This window comes from Protopterus annectens, chromosome 8.part0, assembly GCF_019279795.1.
Source record: "Protopterus annectens isolate FY-2018-M chromosome 8.part0, PAN1.0, whole genome shotgun sequence".
Lineage (NCBI taxonomy): Eukaryota > Metazoa > Chordata > Ceratodontiformes > Protopteridae > Protopterus > Protopterus annectens.
This window is the reverse complement of record NC_056741.1, coordinates 710,348,591-710,362,900: the sequence shown is the minus strand read 5'-3', so window position 1 is coordinate 710,362,900 and position 14,310 is coordinate 710,348,591. Positions and strand designations below refer to the sequence as shown.

The window sequence follows — 14,310 nt, the reverse complement described above, 5'->3', positions numbered from 1 at the left end:
TGTTCTGATTTTCTGAAAGGCTTTGTTCTGTCCAAATAATAATGCAGTTGTCTGTGGATGTCCAAGGAATGCAGTAATCTCGCCCCTTTGTTTTGAGGATTAGGATAAAAAGTAGGTAAATGTATGGCCTGATTTAAAGCTACCCTGGATACCACTTTAGGCATAAAGGACGGGTTGGTACGTAATGAAACTCTGTCCTGATGGAAGATGATGAAAGGCTGGACAGCCATAAGACCCTGTAGTTCTGAAACTCTACGAGCTGAAGTGATAGCCAGAAGGAAAGCTGTTTTCCAGGACAAATATTGTAAATCTGATGAGGCAGCTGGTTCAAAAGGGGGCAAAGTCAGTTTTTCCAGAATGAAATTAAGATCCCAAGCAGGTACTGGTTGTTTTCTTGGAGGTCTTAAATTCTTAGCCCCTCTGAGGAACTGTCTTAATAGAGGGTGAGAGAATAAAGGTGGATCAGTGTTGTATTCTGCAGAAATGGCTGAGGCATGGATTTTGATGGAGGAGAACGAAAGTCCACTGCTTAGTAGTTCGGCCAAATATTGTAGTATTTGAGGTAAATTCAGTTTTCCAGGGCACTGGCCCTTTTTCTCATTCCAAACACAAAAACTTTTCCATTTTGCAGAGTAAGCTTTTCTAGTAGATGGCCTTCTGGCCTCCAAAATGACATCCTGCACCTCCTTGGAGAGCAGGGCCTGCTGTGATGCTAAGGAATCTTCCATGTGGGTAGACTGAGTGTCTTCAGCTGACTGTGAAGAGTTTTGAAGCTGTGCCGAGTCAGAAGAAGAGGCATTAGAGGCAGGGTCCATGGTGGGGAATGCGTCAGGCTCCTTAGTAGTGGGTACCAGTGTTGCCTTGGCCAGTCCGGAGCAATGAGGATCATCTTTGGTCTGTCTGCTCTGGTCTTCAATAGGACTTTGGGCAGCAGAGGAAGAGGTGGGAAGGCATAAACTGTCATTGATGTCCAACTGAAAGAGAGGGCGTCCACTCTCCAGGCCTTTGGATGGAAGATCCTTGAGCAGAATTTTGTCAATTGATTTTTGTGGGAGGCAAAGAGATCTATGTCTGGCCTTGCCCATTCTTGGATTATTTCTGTAAAAACTTTTGGATGCAACTTCCATTCGTGTGGATCTGTCATATTCCTGCTTAGGTTGTCTGCCAACGTGTTTTCCTTGCCTGGCAAGTACTGTGCTTGCAGCTCCATTTGTAAGTCCATGGCCATGTTCCAAAGTGACATGGCCAGTCTGCATAGGGGATAAGAATGTGTTCCTCCCTGCTTGTTTATGTACCACATAACTGTGGTGTTGTCTGTTCTTATCAATAGTTGACCTGGTTGTAGAAGGTCCTTGAAGGCTGTAATAGCATTTATCACTGCTAGCATTTCTTTTTGATTGATGTGAAGGTGCTTTTCTTTTTGGGTCCATTTGCCCTGAATGCACCAGTCTGTCATGTATGCCCCCCAGGCATAGTCCGAGGCGTCTGTTGTGATGACTTGATTTGCTTGAGGCTTGCTGAATGGAAGACCTGTGTTTGTTTGGCATGCTTGAGCCCACCACAGAAATTCCTTTTGCAGACATGGAATTAGTGGTATCATTGTTTCCAAACTGTGGCTGTGTTGAGACCATATGTTTTTTAGGTACCATTGTAGTTTTCTCATATGCAGCTTTGCACATGGGATTAGTAAGATGCAAGATGCCATGAATCCCAGAGCCTGCAGGATTTTCCTTGCAGTCAGCCTGGTGCAATTTGCCAGTGTTCTGAAATATTGAATTAGTTGCCCCTGCTTCTCTGGCGTGAGGTAGGCCATCTGGGTGTTTGTGTCCAAATTGGCACCCAGGAAAATTATCTTCCGAGAGGGTATTAGTCTTGATTTCTCTTTGTTGACTGTTTATCCTAGAGAGTTTAATAACATTATTACATAAGCCAGATGTTTCAGAAGAATGTGCTTGCTGTCCACTTGGATCAGGCAGTCGTCCAAATAAGGGTATATTTGTATCCCTTGAAGTCTGCAGTAGGCAATTACCGATGCCAGGCATTTCATGAATACTCTGGGCGCAGTAGATAAACCAAAGGGCAATGCAGAGAATTGACAATGTATTGAACCTGCAAGAAATCTGAGGTATCTTCTGCAATTTTGTCCGATTGGGACATGCAGGTATGCCTCCTTGAGGTCCAATGTTACCAGCCAAGACTCCTTTTGCCCAGCATGGGAAGAAGATGCTGTAGAGTGAGCATCTTGAATTTTGGTACGAGTAGGAATGTGTTTAGGATGGAAAGATCCAAAATAGGTCTCCAATCTTTGCCCTTCCTTGGCACCAGAAATAGCCTGGAATAAAAACCTCGACCTTGTGTAGGTACCTCTTGAATAGCTTTCATGTTTATAAGATCTGAAACTTGCTTTTGTGCCTCTGCCCTTTGATTGTGTGGCAGGTTTGGCATGCCTTTCATTTTTGGAAGGGTATGAAAATGGAATTTGTAGCCTCTGTTTATAATGTTCAGGATCCATTTGTCCTTTGTGACAATATGCCAATTTTTTGAGAATAGTGCCAGCTTTCCTCCTAAGGGTGCTGCCATTTGAGACCTGGTTGGCATGCAAAGGGGAAAGTCACTGGTTTTGCTTTCTGAAAGATTGCGAGTTGTCCTCACCACCTCTTTGTTTAGGAGCTTGCCATTGTCTGCCTCTGTACGAGCTTTGTGTTTGTCCTCTGCCCCTCGGGCACCTGTATCTGCCTCTTTGGGGTCTGTCTGTGGCAGGAAAGGACCAGTTTTTGGAAGGCCAATTTCTACTAAAACGTGGGGGTTGAACCTGCATAAATTCTTTCACAGTTTGCATTGATTTAGCCTTTTCCTCCATTTTCCGTAATACTTCCTCAGCATTTGCCCCAAATAGTACATCCTTTTGAAGAGGGGCATCTAGTAATTTAGCTTTGACATGATCAGGCAAGGCTTGTTCCTTGAGCCAAGCATGCCTTCGTATGACTGAGCCTGTAACAGCAGCTCTACATGAGGCCTCTAGAGCATCAAAACCACATTGTAAGGTATGTTTCCCACTTGTTCTGCACTATGCATCAAATCCTGCAACTCCTTCAAGTCTGGTTGTTCAGGTTGTGACATTTTACTTTTCAATTGAGATAACAGAAACTGTTGGTATTTTAGAATATGAAACTGACAGTTTAAGGCCCTCATGGATAAGGTAGCAGAGGTATATACCTTTTTTCCCCACCTTTCTAAGGATCTGGAATCTCTCTCGGAAGGCAATGGGTTTTTGGCAATGGAGGCCTTAACTCCCTTGGGCCCCTGTGAGATGGTTTCTAGGTCAGCAGCATGGCTTTTGTATAGAAATTGATGTGAGTCAGGAACCCTGTAGTACCTGTCAGGCTTAACTGGAGCTGGAGGGAGAGAGTCCGGGTTAAGGCAGGCCTCTGAGTAAACATCATCTAGGATGTCCAGGACAGGAGGTATAGACAGAGGCCTGTGCTGGGGTAACAAAAGAAATTCCCTGAGCCTTTTCTTGGAATCTGAATAATCCTGGCCTTCCCAGTGGAAGTGTTCCCTTAAGGTATGCAGAGTTTCACCAAATGAGTAATCCTCAGGGGGGGGATACAGAAGGAATAGATTCCTCTGCGTCAGAGTCTTCAAAAGGAGAGTAAGACTGTTCCTGATAATCAGAGTGCTCTGAAATAATGGAGCCCTGATCAGAGGAGGAGGAATCTTCCTCCACTCTGGGTCTTTTGTCCGGAGGTGGCTGAGAACCTCTGATTAGAGTAATTAAATCCTCAGCCATTTTAAGCATCTGCTTCTTAGGCATGAGGCCTGGAAATGGGCCCAGTGTAGCCGGTCTCTTAGGGTGCATGGCAGCTTTAGACTTGGTGAAAGCCTTGATGGAGAAAGAAGAGGAAGGTCTGAAGACACCTTGAGTGGAGGTGGACCTGTCCACATTCTGTGTTTCAATGCCAAGCGTGGCTTCGGTATCTGTAGTCAGGGTGTGGGCTGAGGAGCCTGCGACCTCGGGTACAGGAGACACCGCCGAAGATGTGTCGTCGGTAATCAGGGGCTGCGTAGGCGCCTCGCTGAGAACTGGACCACATGTAGTCGGCTTTGGCGTGGTGTCGGTAGAGGCCGCGGACCTCGAGTGTCGGTCCTTGTATTTGCGTTTTTTAGACAAAACCGGAGTCGGAGTATCCGACGACATAGTATAGTTAAATGCTTTCCCAAAATAATGCTGGGCGAACTCCGCCCAACGCTTAATAGTGCGTTTGTTGAATGTAGCACAAAAACGACAGACCGAGACGTCGTGGTCTGGGCCTAAACAAGGTATACAGAGGGAATGGAAATCCTTATGCGGTATTTGCTTCCCACAAGAAATACAATTATTAACTTTGTCTGACATCGGTCTGAGGCAAGAAAAAGTTTCCCCAACGGAGTACTTAGCTTTTAAGAAGACTTCGGTTCCAAATTTTTTGTAATCTCAGGAGCTGGCCGACCAGCACTTGCGAACTGCTTCTGCTTCGGGCACCGCGCGGCAAAAAAGACTGAAGAAAATGGCGTTGGCTGGTTCTTTTATACCCCTGTCGCACTGACGTCAGGGAAGAAGCGACGACAACCGACACCGGACCTAGACTTTGGAATTCGGCCGACCAAGGACCCGCCTGACGGCAGGAGAACCCATCTGTTATGACTGCAGCTGTATGCACGATGAACATAAATCCTTTGTCTGCATTAGTAAGATCATATGCTAGGCAGTTGCCAACCACCTGGTGGTTGTAGGAAGCTCTGGTGGTATACATGTATAAAGTCCTGATTACGGCCCAAGTAACCACTGCCCATAAATGTCAAGCAGAGCATCTCTTTGTCCCTCTTCAAAAGGAACCTCGACGATTGGATGGGAGAAAGGAAATTCACCCCAGGAATCACGTCAGTCGCCCTGCTAGACAGGGGTCCAGGGAAGTAAATATTGTGGGAAGAAATAGCCAGGGAATTGTTATAGCTAGGCTTGTATAGGCCCTAGGGCCAATAGCCTTGTACCAACCAATGAACCAAATTTTCAGCAGCACCTCAGGCAGGTGATAAAGCTGAAAGTGGAGGGTGGACATAACCATCCTCGGGGGAGGGCAAGACAGTGTAGGTTGTGGAATGCTGACATCTTCTGAAGGAGGAATAATAATGCAAACTGCAGCCTACTGAAGGCATTCAGCCCACCAAGTCATGGCTTGGTGGCAGCCTTCTTAACAAGTGTGCAGAAGCATTCACCCATGTGAAGGCATTCTCAGATTCAAAGGTGCCAAGGATCACATTTTCCCCAAATCCAAGGGTAGAATTAGGGCCATTAAAAGTGGCTTCACAGCTACAATGTCAGAAGATACAAGCAACCCGCATGGGTGCCTGAATGACAGGCCCTCTGGATGGCTCTTGCCCTGCTGGTGCTGGGAAGATACCCACACCACGAGGAAGGGAATATGTACTTTACGTCCAGTGAGTGTGTGTGTGTTTCTTGATTGTTAACAGGGAGGGAGGCAAAAAAATAATTTTGGGGAAGCAAAAACACCTGACTGCTGAAAAATACACCTGGCTGAAAAAGCACATGTGCCATCCAAAAGTGGCACAGGAGCAGCATAGCATACTTACATATGACATCTTCTGCTGGCCAGCTAAAGAAGCCATGCTGTCTGAGACATTGAAAACTGGGAACTAGGGATGGAAAGGTGCCCTTGGTCAGCTCTTCTTATCCTTGAGGAGTGGAATAGCCCCAGCCAGTGTCACTCAGTCCATGAAGCAGAAAAAAGTATACTGAGTGTAAGTGCCTCAGTGGAGGTGCAAAGAAATCAGCATGTGGTTCATGTCTGTACACAAAAGCATGCACATGAAACCAGCATACACTTGCACAAATTACATGTTCATGAGATTAAAAGAACAAGAAGAGGGCTGTCCTTTTGCAAAAGCAGATACTATGTTGCAGGTTTCTTCTTACTATTCAGTACTCGAAAGACAAACACGAAGCATGTAAGATGGCTCTACTTCATGCTATTCCCTTGGAGATGCAAAATATCAAACCAAAGGACATTTGTGGATTTCAGATGAAGGGTGCTAAACAGAGGAAGCCTATGATGCTAGACTATGTAAATAAAGGAGTCCTATGACCAAAACAAATGGACAGAGAAAAAAAGTGTTCCAGATACCACGGATGAATCTTTGTCTAACAGCAAACACAAGTTTCACACAAAAAATACTTTTGCTACAAGACTTTCCTCAAATGTCACTTGCTGCTTATTACATCACATCCTAAAATATATGTACTAAACATAATTAATAATCACCAACTGTAGATTAAAAGAAAGGATTTGTAACCATTTGTAAGACACAAGAAGAAAGGCTGAGATAAATGCCTTTAAAGGCATATTCAGGAGGAGGGTGAAGGTCACACCTTTAGGCTAAAGGTTATGGAAGTTGTTACTACTGATCGACATAAAGGAGGGGGGCATTGCTAACAAAACTGAAAGAGCTGAATACAAATGGATACAAGTATTAAGAGCAGACAACCATCCAAGCTTAAACACATCTCTCTACTTAAAATGTGTATTTAAGGCAAAGCCTATTAGAGATAATTTTTTAATCCATGTATTCTATTGTCTCTTCAATAGCATTATTTATGTATATAAATGCCTCTGTATAATTAAATGTGATTATTTAGTTGTATACTCACTCGTCTGAAGTAACAGGAAGTTACATTTTTTCAGAAAGGATATCAGATGATTTTTTAGCGATATTTTACTGTCTTTTTAGCTCTGTTTTTTATTTATAAAGAAATATATATATATATATATATAAATATACGTGTGTGTGTGCACAATAACTTTAAACTAGTTTAAATGTACGTGGAAATTATGTTTCGTACATATATTGAAGGATGTGATATGCAACAGGAAGTGACACTTGAGAAAGCACTTGTAGAAAAAGCTTTTTTTGTGTGAAGCTTATGTTTGTCATTAAAGATTCATTTGTGGCAACTGGAAAGCTTTTGTCTTTGTTCACTGACCTTTTTGGAGCTTGGTCCAGACTTTATCTGCTTGAGCTCTCACTAACTTGTTCACCAAAACAAATGGAAGGGGAAGAGACTTCATCTTTCTGTTAACATCACGTGCTACTATTTGATGTCTTGCAGAGGTAATGCATTCCTTGACAAAGCAATGTCGAGAGTAAACATGAATGCAGATGTCACCCTAAACTCTTGTGCACTTCCTGTAATAGCACTATAGTGAGATTGACTGTAATGGGTTGGGTGTATCCATTTACTCCACTTCCAATCCATAGCTTTTCATGTTACCGACAGAGTCATGAAAACGGTCATGCAAACAGTAATCCTATATATTTAATGAACTTTCTTGCCAAATAATCATATTCTTTTGTTGACTGTACCTGAAGCCAGAATGGGAGCTTCTGTTTATCACATTCGAAAGGAGGTTTCATATTTTGAGGAAACACATAGTCAAACCACCTTGCCAAGGGAGGCAAAACCTTCTTCCTCTTATAATACTGCAAAAGAGAACACATACATAAAAGATTATTGAAACACATATTCAAATACAACTTTATGAAACAAACTTGAACTTCCACTAATAATAGCAAACAAAAAATATCAACTTAAGGTCTGCTACTGCCGTTTCCTACTGCTACTTGTGGTAGGTGCTATTTGGTAGTGGGTAATCAATTAGAGGTCTTCTGCTTAAAGCAAAGGCAAGATTACAAGAGCTCAAACATCTCTGACACAAAACTTGACATTTAGCTGATTAGAGATTTTTAGTATACACAGCACAACAATCTGCTGTGACATCTTACCAATTAAATTGCATTAGGACAGAAGTAACACTTATGTGCAGGATCAAGGTTCCCATATAAAATATAAAAATACACTAGTTAATGACTGCCTGATCCGCCCAGCATGGTTGCCCTCCTGCCTGTCAGATAAGCTGCAGATACCAGTTATCAAACAACCTACTTTCACTCAAAGGGCTATGCTGCATCTGTTGCTGTATTCTTAAACTATTTCACCAATGTTTTAAATATATCAAACCCTCTAACACATACTAACTGGTACAAAACCTCCAACTAACCATAAGTTCCTCCAAGGAAATAATCTTACAGGGTTGCAAAAGCAGTAGCGTCAATGTTACAGTCACTATAATACTGCAGGTGAAAAGCACTTTTTGTTTTCTCTAATCTCAAGTTCATTCACCTCCCTGATATGCAACATGCAATGATGTAAAACGTGAACTTTTATCAACATGTGGTTGCTGCATATCTGTCAGAACTCCCAGAATAACAGATTCCTATTTTAATTCCACATCTTCATCTGCTTGTCCATCAGCAGATCAAAGTTCATAACCATCTGTAGGTAATGCAGTTGCCAGTGATGTTCTTTCAAGCCACACTATGACCTCCTGTACTCTCTGAATAGACTACACTCTCAATACCATCAAGATGGTTAATGTATGTAGGACTTAATTTTCTTCAGCACTTTCTACTGACAAAGCTGAGAAAATACCTGAGAAAAACATTCAAGGAGAAAAGTCATTTAACATTTCCCCTGTGGAAGGAGGAGGGTGGGATGCAGATCTGCTGAAAGAAATGCTTTCAAAGATCAAATCACAATTGAGAGCCTTGTCTAAAGCAAAAAAAATCACAGCACCTATGGGACCAGATGGCTTCTCAAGCTGTCTTCTCATCAAACTAAAACATGAACTAGCTTCACCATTAAGTACTCTATTAAATCACAGCCTAACCACAGGCTTTTTTCCCTGCAAAATGGAGAACAGCAACAGTTATTCCCCACCACAAAGGTGGTTAAGCAATAGACCCATAAGTCTGGCCAGCCTCATCTGTAAAGCCATGGAATGTACCATCATGGACCTCATAAATAAAGACATAGACGACCTCCAAACCTTGGATCCGATTAGTCTTCATCAAGGTAAGATCCTGCCAGTTAAACTTGGAGGATTTCTTTAAAAATGTGACTAAGGCTATTGACGAGATCAAATCTGTGCACACAGCATACCTCAACTTGGCAAAAGCCTTTGACACAATCCCAAACTCGGGCATTACTGATAAACCTAGCAAACTGAATGTAAACCCCTTTGTTGTAAGATGGGTTGCCAACTGGCTCACAAATTTGTCACACTATCAAAGTGGGTGACTCCACATCAACCAGCAGACCTGTCACCAGCAGAGTGCCACAAGGGTCAGTGCTGGGGCTCCTTACTGTTTGGTATATACTTCTCAGAAGTTCAGGCCAAAACTAAGGGGTTGTAGCTCACCAAGTTTGTGGAAGACTGCAAACTGGGGACAATTAGTGAATCCGCAAAGGATGTCAGTATACTTCAGGAGGGTCTTGCGCAGACCAATGACTGGTGTTGTAGTCAAGGTCTCAAACTGAATGCAATAAATGCATCATCACTCCCTTTGGTAAGAACAATATCCCTTCACACTATCAAATTAACAATACCTTATATACACATGAAGTGGTAAGACATCTGGGATCATAAGTAGACTGTGACCTTAACTTTGACCACCATGTGTCTACTGTAATAAGGAAGGCATTCTACACAGCACACTTGATTAGCAAAGGCATCGCCTCTACAGCAAAGGAAGTTATGACCCCTCTATACTAGTCACTAATCAGGACCACAATCAAGTATAACACCCCTTTCAGCATGTACTGTACAAAGCACCTGCAGCAGCTGGAGAGACCTTAAAAATTTCTAACTAAGATCAACAGACTCCAGCACGTGCCTTACACACCTACTAAAGTCCCTGTCACAATACTCAGTATCGCATAGACTTCTTGGGGGAGACTTATGCCCGACTCACAGGGCAATCTCCGACCCAAACCTAATGAGTCTGCTGCACATCTGTAAATCAAACGGGACTAGAGCTACAAATTCCATGGACCTAAATATGGCTTACAACTTGAATAGGATGTGCTGAAGGGACACATTTGTCTCCCAGCAACTGCCGTGTCTTTGGAATAGGCTGACAATTCATGTGAAGCAGAGCACCTCTATGCCACTGTTCAAAAGGAACCTGAACGAGTGGATGTTGCACCATAAATTCTTACCAGGGATAGCATCCACAACCATACTGGACATGGGCAGTCATTACTAAATACATTCCTGGGTCTCGACTAGAGTATCTACGTATTACATTGGGATGAAATGGGTAGGCTTGACCTCTTAACCTCTGGGTTGATAGCCTAGTAACCTCCTATGATATAATATATCACCTTTTTCTAGCAATCTCTGTTATCAAATTTAAACTTTAAAAAACAAAGTCTGGGTCATAACAAATATATTAAAGTGGAGAGTGAAAACTATCCATGGAAGCAGTTTAACAAAGACAGCCTTAAAAAAAATCAGCTCTTGGACTAGATGCTTAGGCAGTAGTGTTTAGTAAAATGAAGGATATACCAGGTTGCTGCTGCACAAATGTTAAGTACCAAGACTCCTCTGAAATATTTCAAAAATAGAGCCATCCCCCATTAGCAGAAAACACTTCAAATGGTCCAAGAACTGGTCCTGAAAGGCACATTTATTTGTTGTGATATTAGAAGAAAAAACAATGAGAAATAAAACTGAGAGCTTGATTTAGAAAATGAGGGCAGAAACTTGGTAAAGGCTTTTAACAAGCTGTTCCTTTCTGTTCTGGTAATTCAACGCCTTTCAAAATAGGGCTCTAAATAATCTGCATGAATAATTACATACTGAGCTCAGTATGCAAGTCATTTTTTTTCAGTGAACCACTACAAGCAACTGTTTAACTGAGGTAAAGTTGCTGAGGAGGTTATTTGATGGATTAAAGGGATTTTTTAAACATTATTTTGAATAAGCAACTTACAAGCTGACATTTGCTGCAAATCACTACAACACAATAGCTTTGCTTGCAATGCACTGTATATACAACTCAGATTTAGTACACCCAAGTCCTCAGTGTGTGCAATACTATCTACAGGGTTTTGTTCACTACTGAATTCTGCAGGCACACACCTGGGAACTCTGAGCATAAATCTTTGACTCAGTGATCCCATCTTGTCAAGTGTGATTTGCAATATTTAATAACATTTACTTTAAACTACCCTTTGCAGCTGATGGTAAGTTTATGAAGCGGGCTACTGTTCATTTAATGCTGTCTCCTCTCCTACTGTTGAAAAGAAACAAAAATAGTTAATTTGTCCAATAGCAGCTGTAGATCTAAAAAGAAAATGCATTTCCATTAAAGAAAATCATATAAATCCTCATATCACAAACTCAGCAACAGCAGCAAATTACATACAACCTAAACCCATCTCCTTGGTCAAAATAACAGTGTAGCATCATACACAACAGTTAAACAAGCATCAATATCCAGAGACATCCAAAGCCCACACAAACACAACCTTTAGGAACTGTCCTTAAAATCTAACATTATATATAATAAAGACAAAAAAAGTTCTCACACTGCACACACAGTTTAAACAAAATATCAGGTTTGTATTTTACCATGAGGCTATCACAAACTAAGAATTTTAGACACAGACATTTTAAACAGCATAATAGTCACACAAATCATGAGCAAATCATACATGTCTTAATGTGGATCATATACTGACTTTTAAGACTGCTCCACACTGATCAACAGGCTGATTTAAGCTCTCCCAATGTGAAAAAAGAAACAGTGAAGAAAGGGTCAACGAAATGGTCAGTTTGTGTAAAATCTGGTAGTCGGCTATCTTTTATTTTGCCTGGATGCCAGCAAAGAAGTTTGGAGAATTTGAGAGAAAATCAACCAGAAAATGAGAAGAGAAAACTCTGGTGAGGAAGAATCCTGCAGCTGTTCAGCAAAAAATATTTCAAATTTTCAGATCTGGCACAGGATATGGCTTCCAGTAATTTAGAGGTAAGCATAAATCATACCCACTCGGAGGTGTTTAACATAAATGAGAAAACGAATGAATATATCAACTCAAATAACAAAAGGCTGGAAAAATAGAAGAACCTTTAACAATTCAAATGAACTAATAAAATTGTAAAACTCAGAGGGTGAAAGGAAGACAAGCCTAGCTGAATGAGACTTCTCAAAAAGAGCTACTAAAAAAAATAGTAGTCAGAAGACACAGTAACAGAAAAAATCCTGAGATTTTTCTGCTGTACTAGAGAAACTGAATGAAACAGACTGTATTAATTTTATAGTACAATTAAGTAAATGGACTGGTGTTCCTCTTCTGGATTTGTCATATGCATACTTCAAACCGGGCCACAACAAGGCAGCCAATACCTATATTATTAAAGATGCAGTCACACCAACAGAAGGAGTTGTTCCTGACAAAAGTGAGGCAGAAAGGAAAAGTACTAAAAACTGGAGTCAACAATGTGTATGTGGAAAACGATTATTCACTGTTCACCAGGCTAAAGTGAAGCAAGTTTATCCTAGCAATAAGCAAGTGTGAGATTCAAGCTGCAGTATCCAGCCATATTCAGAATATTTTTCCTGGAGGAAAAAGACAATTTTTTTGATGCAGAACAGGCTAAGGAAGACAAAGTTTATACAACAAAGAGTGAGTGATCAAACAGAAAGGGACTTTACTTCTCATTTTTCTGAAAGCAAAGCCCATAGATATACTTTGCCAGTGAAACCTTTTCTACTGTTCCAAAGAAAATGATTTAAAGACAGAAAAAAGCAAAGGAAGTAACTCGAAAAATAAGAAGTACCTTGGACCTGAACCAGAGACTGGAGTGGGGAAATGGAGATAATTAGGAAGAAAATCAGCAACAATGAAATTACTGAATCAGTGGAAGGTTATAATGCATAAATCACACTAGGTATAGGAATAGACATGTGAAGTATGGCTTTGAAGAAAAAGTGTTAGAGAAAGGCTGGAAGTTTCTAGACTTTGTTAAACATGGGGGGGGGACTACATATAGACATCGATTCTCAGCTAGAGCGTCTTCTGCGTGGAGACATGCGTGAATGGGCGTACCTTCGTTGAAGTTTGTGCGTCAGGGCTGGTAACTCGGCATGTAAAAATCAACTACCAATCATTAGCAGACCGGAGTTCCGCTGTGGCGACCCCTAACCGGGAAAAGCCAAAAGACACAACAACAACATTATATATACCCCATTAAAAGGAATGAAAAAAATAATTGTAAATAAAACATTTCTGTCTACGTTAATAATGGTACAAAACATGTCCTAAGGTAAATTGCATGTTATATTGTAAAACAGTTTTTGTATAGTATGTAGTCAGGAGTATTTTAAATGTGAGGTGAGGGAAATTTTAGCAACTGCTATATATGCTAAAGATATTAAAGTAATCCAGTACTTTTTCTTACTTGTTAGATATACAAGTCATACAGTGTAAAAACACAAGAAAGGCTGGACAGAAGCAAGTTAAAGTTAATATAATGCTGCAATATTGGGCTACTGGGGTGGGATGTTATAAAGTATATTGTTCATACTATATGTATAATAAAGATAATTTCCAATGTTTTACAGGGGTAGATGGCTAGGTTAATGTCCTTGGATTTTACTACAGACAAGTTTTTTTTTCCCTAACAAATGAGCTTGAAAAATAAGACAAATGACAAAAGTCATGAAAAATTGTAAATTTCTTGCATCTGCAAAATTATCGGATTTTTTTTTCCCATTAGAAAATGCTGTCAGTGAGGGACAAGAATTCTGCAGATGCAGAAAGTTGGCTAGGGGAAGTATGCACACTGTTCTGAGTGAAATTTACAGAGAATCTTTTTTTTTATTTTCTCACTGCTAAATGCTTTACTTGGAGACCAACTATTTGCAAATACAAGCAATTAACCTTGAGAATCCTGAGCAGTCTCTGCTTACAGAATGTAATATTTAAAGGCACAGTGGCAAACAGTTCAGTGAAAAACAAATAGAGTTTGAAAATCTGGGAAGGTAATAGGAAATAGTAGGCTCTCCAGCAGCATTAACACTTTAAAGCATTTAAAAGAACAGTGCACAATTTTGTTTATTTATGTAAAAGTAGCCAGTGCACTTTTTTTCCTTAGGGCTAAATTTAATTTATTAAAAGCCTGCACAAGCTGTTTCTCAAATCTGTGTGTAGAGAGGTAAGAAAAGAACAAGCAGCAATCAATATAAACATCAACATGGGCTGTAACATGCACTTTAATATGGGAAACCTTCATTTTAGATTAGATATTGTGTGTGTGTGGGGGGGGGGGGGGCAGCCACTGATTTTGGGCAACTGCTCCCTATCTGGAGAAGTATACTTTGTTAGTTGAAAACAGACATAATTCTGTG

At 40.9% G+C, this 14,310-nt stretch overlaps 1 protein-coding gene across 2 annotated transcripts in view; it reads right to left on the bottom strand.

Moving 5' to 3' along the window:
• GON4L (gon-4 like) overlaps nt 1–14,310 on the bottom strand; it is a 3,426,849-nt gene that overhangs the window by 906,938 nt on the left and 2,505,601 nt on the right. For both annotated transcript variants that reach the window (XM_044080158.1, XM_044080159.1), the window contains one exon: nt 7,420–7,536. In XM_044080158.1, coding sequence (XP_043936093.1) covers nt 7,420–7,536 — 117 coding nt within the window. The remainder of the gene's footprint in view (nt 1–7,419; nt 7,537–14,310) is intronic.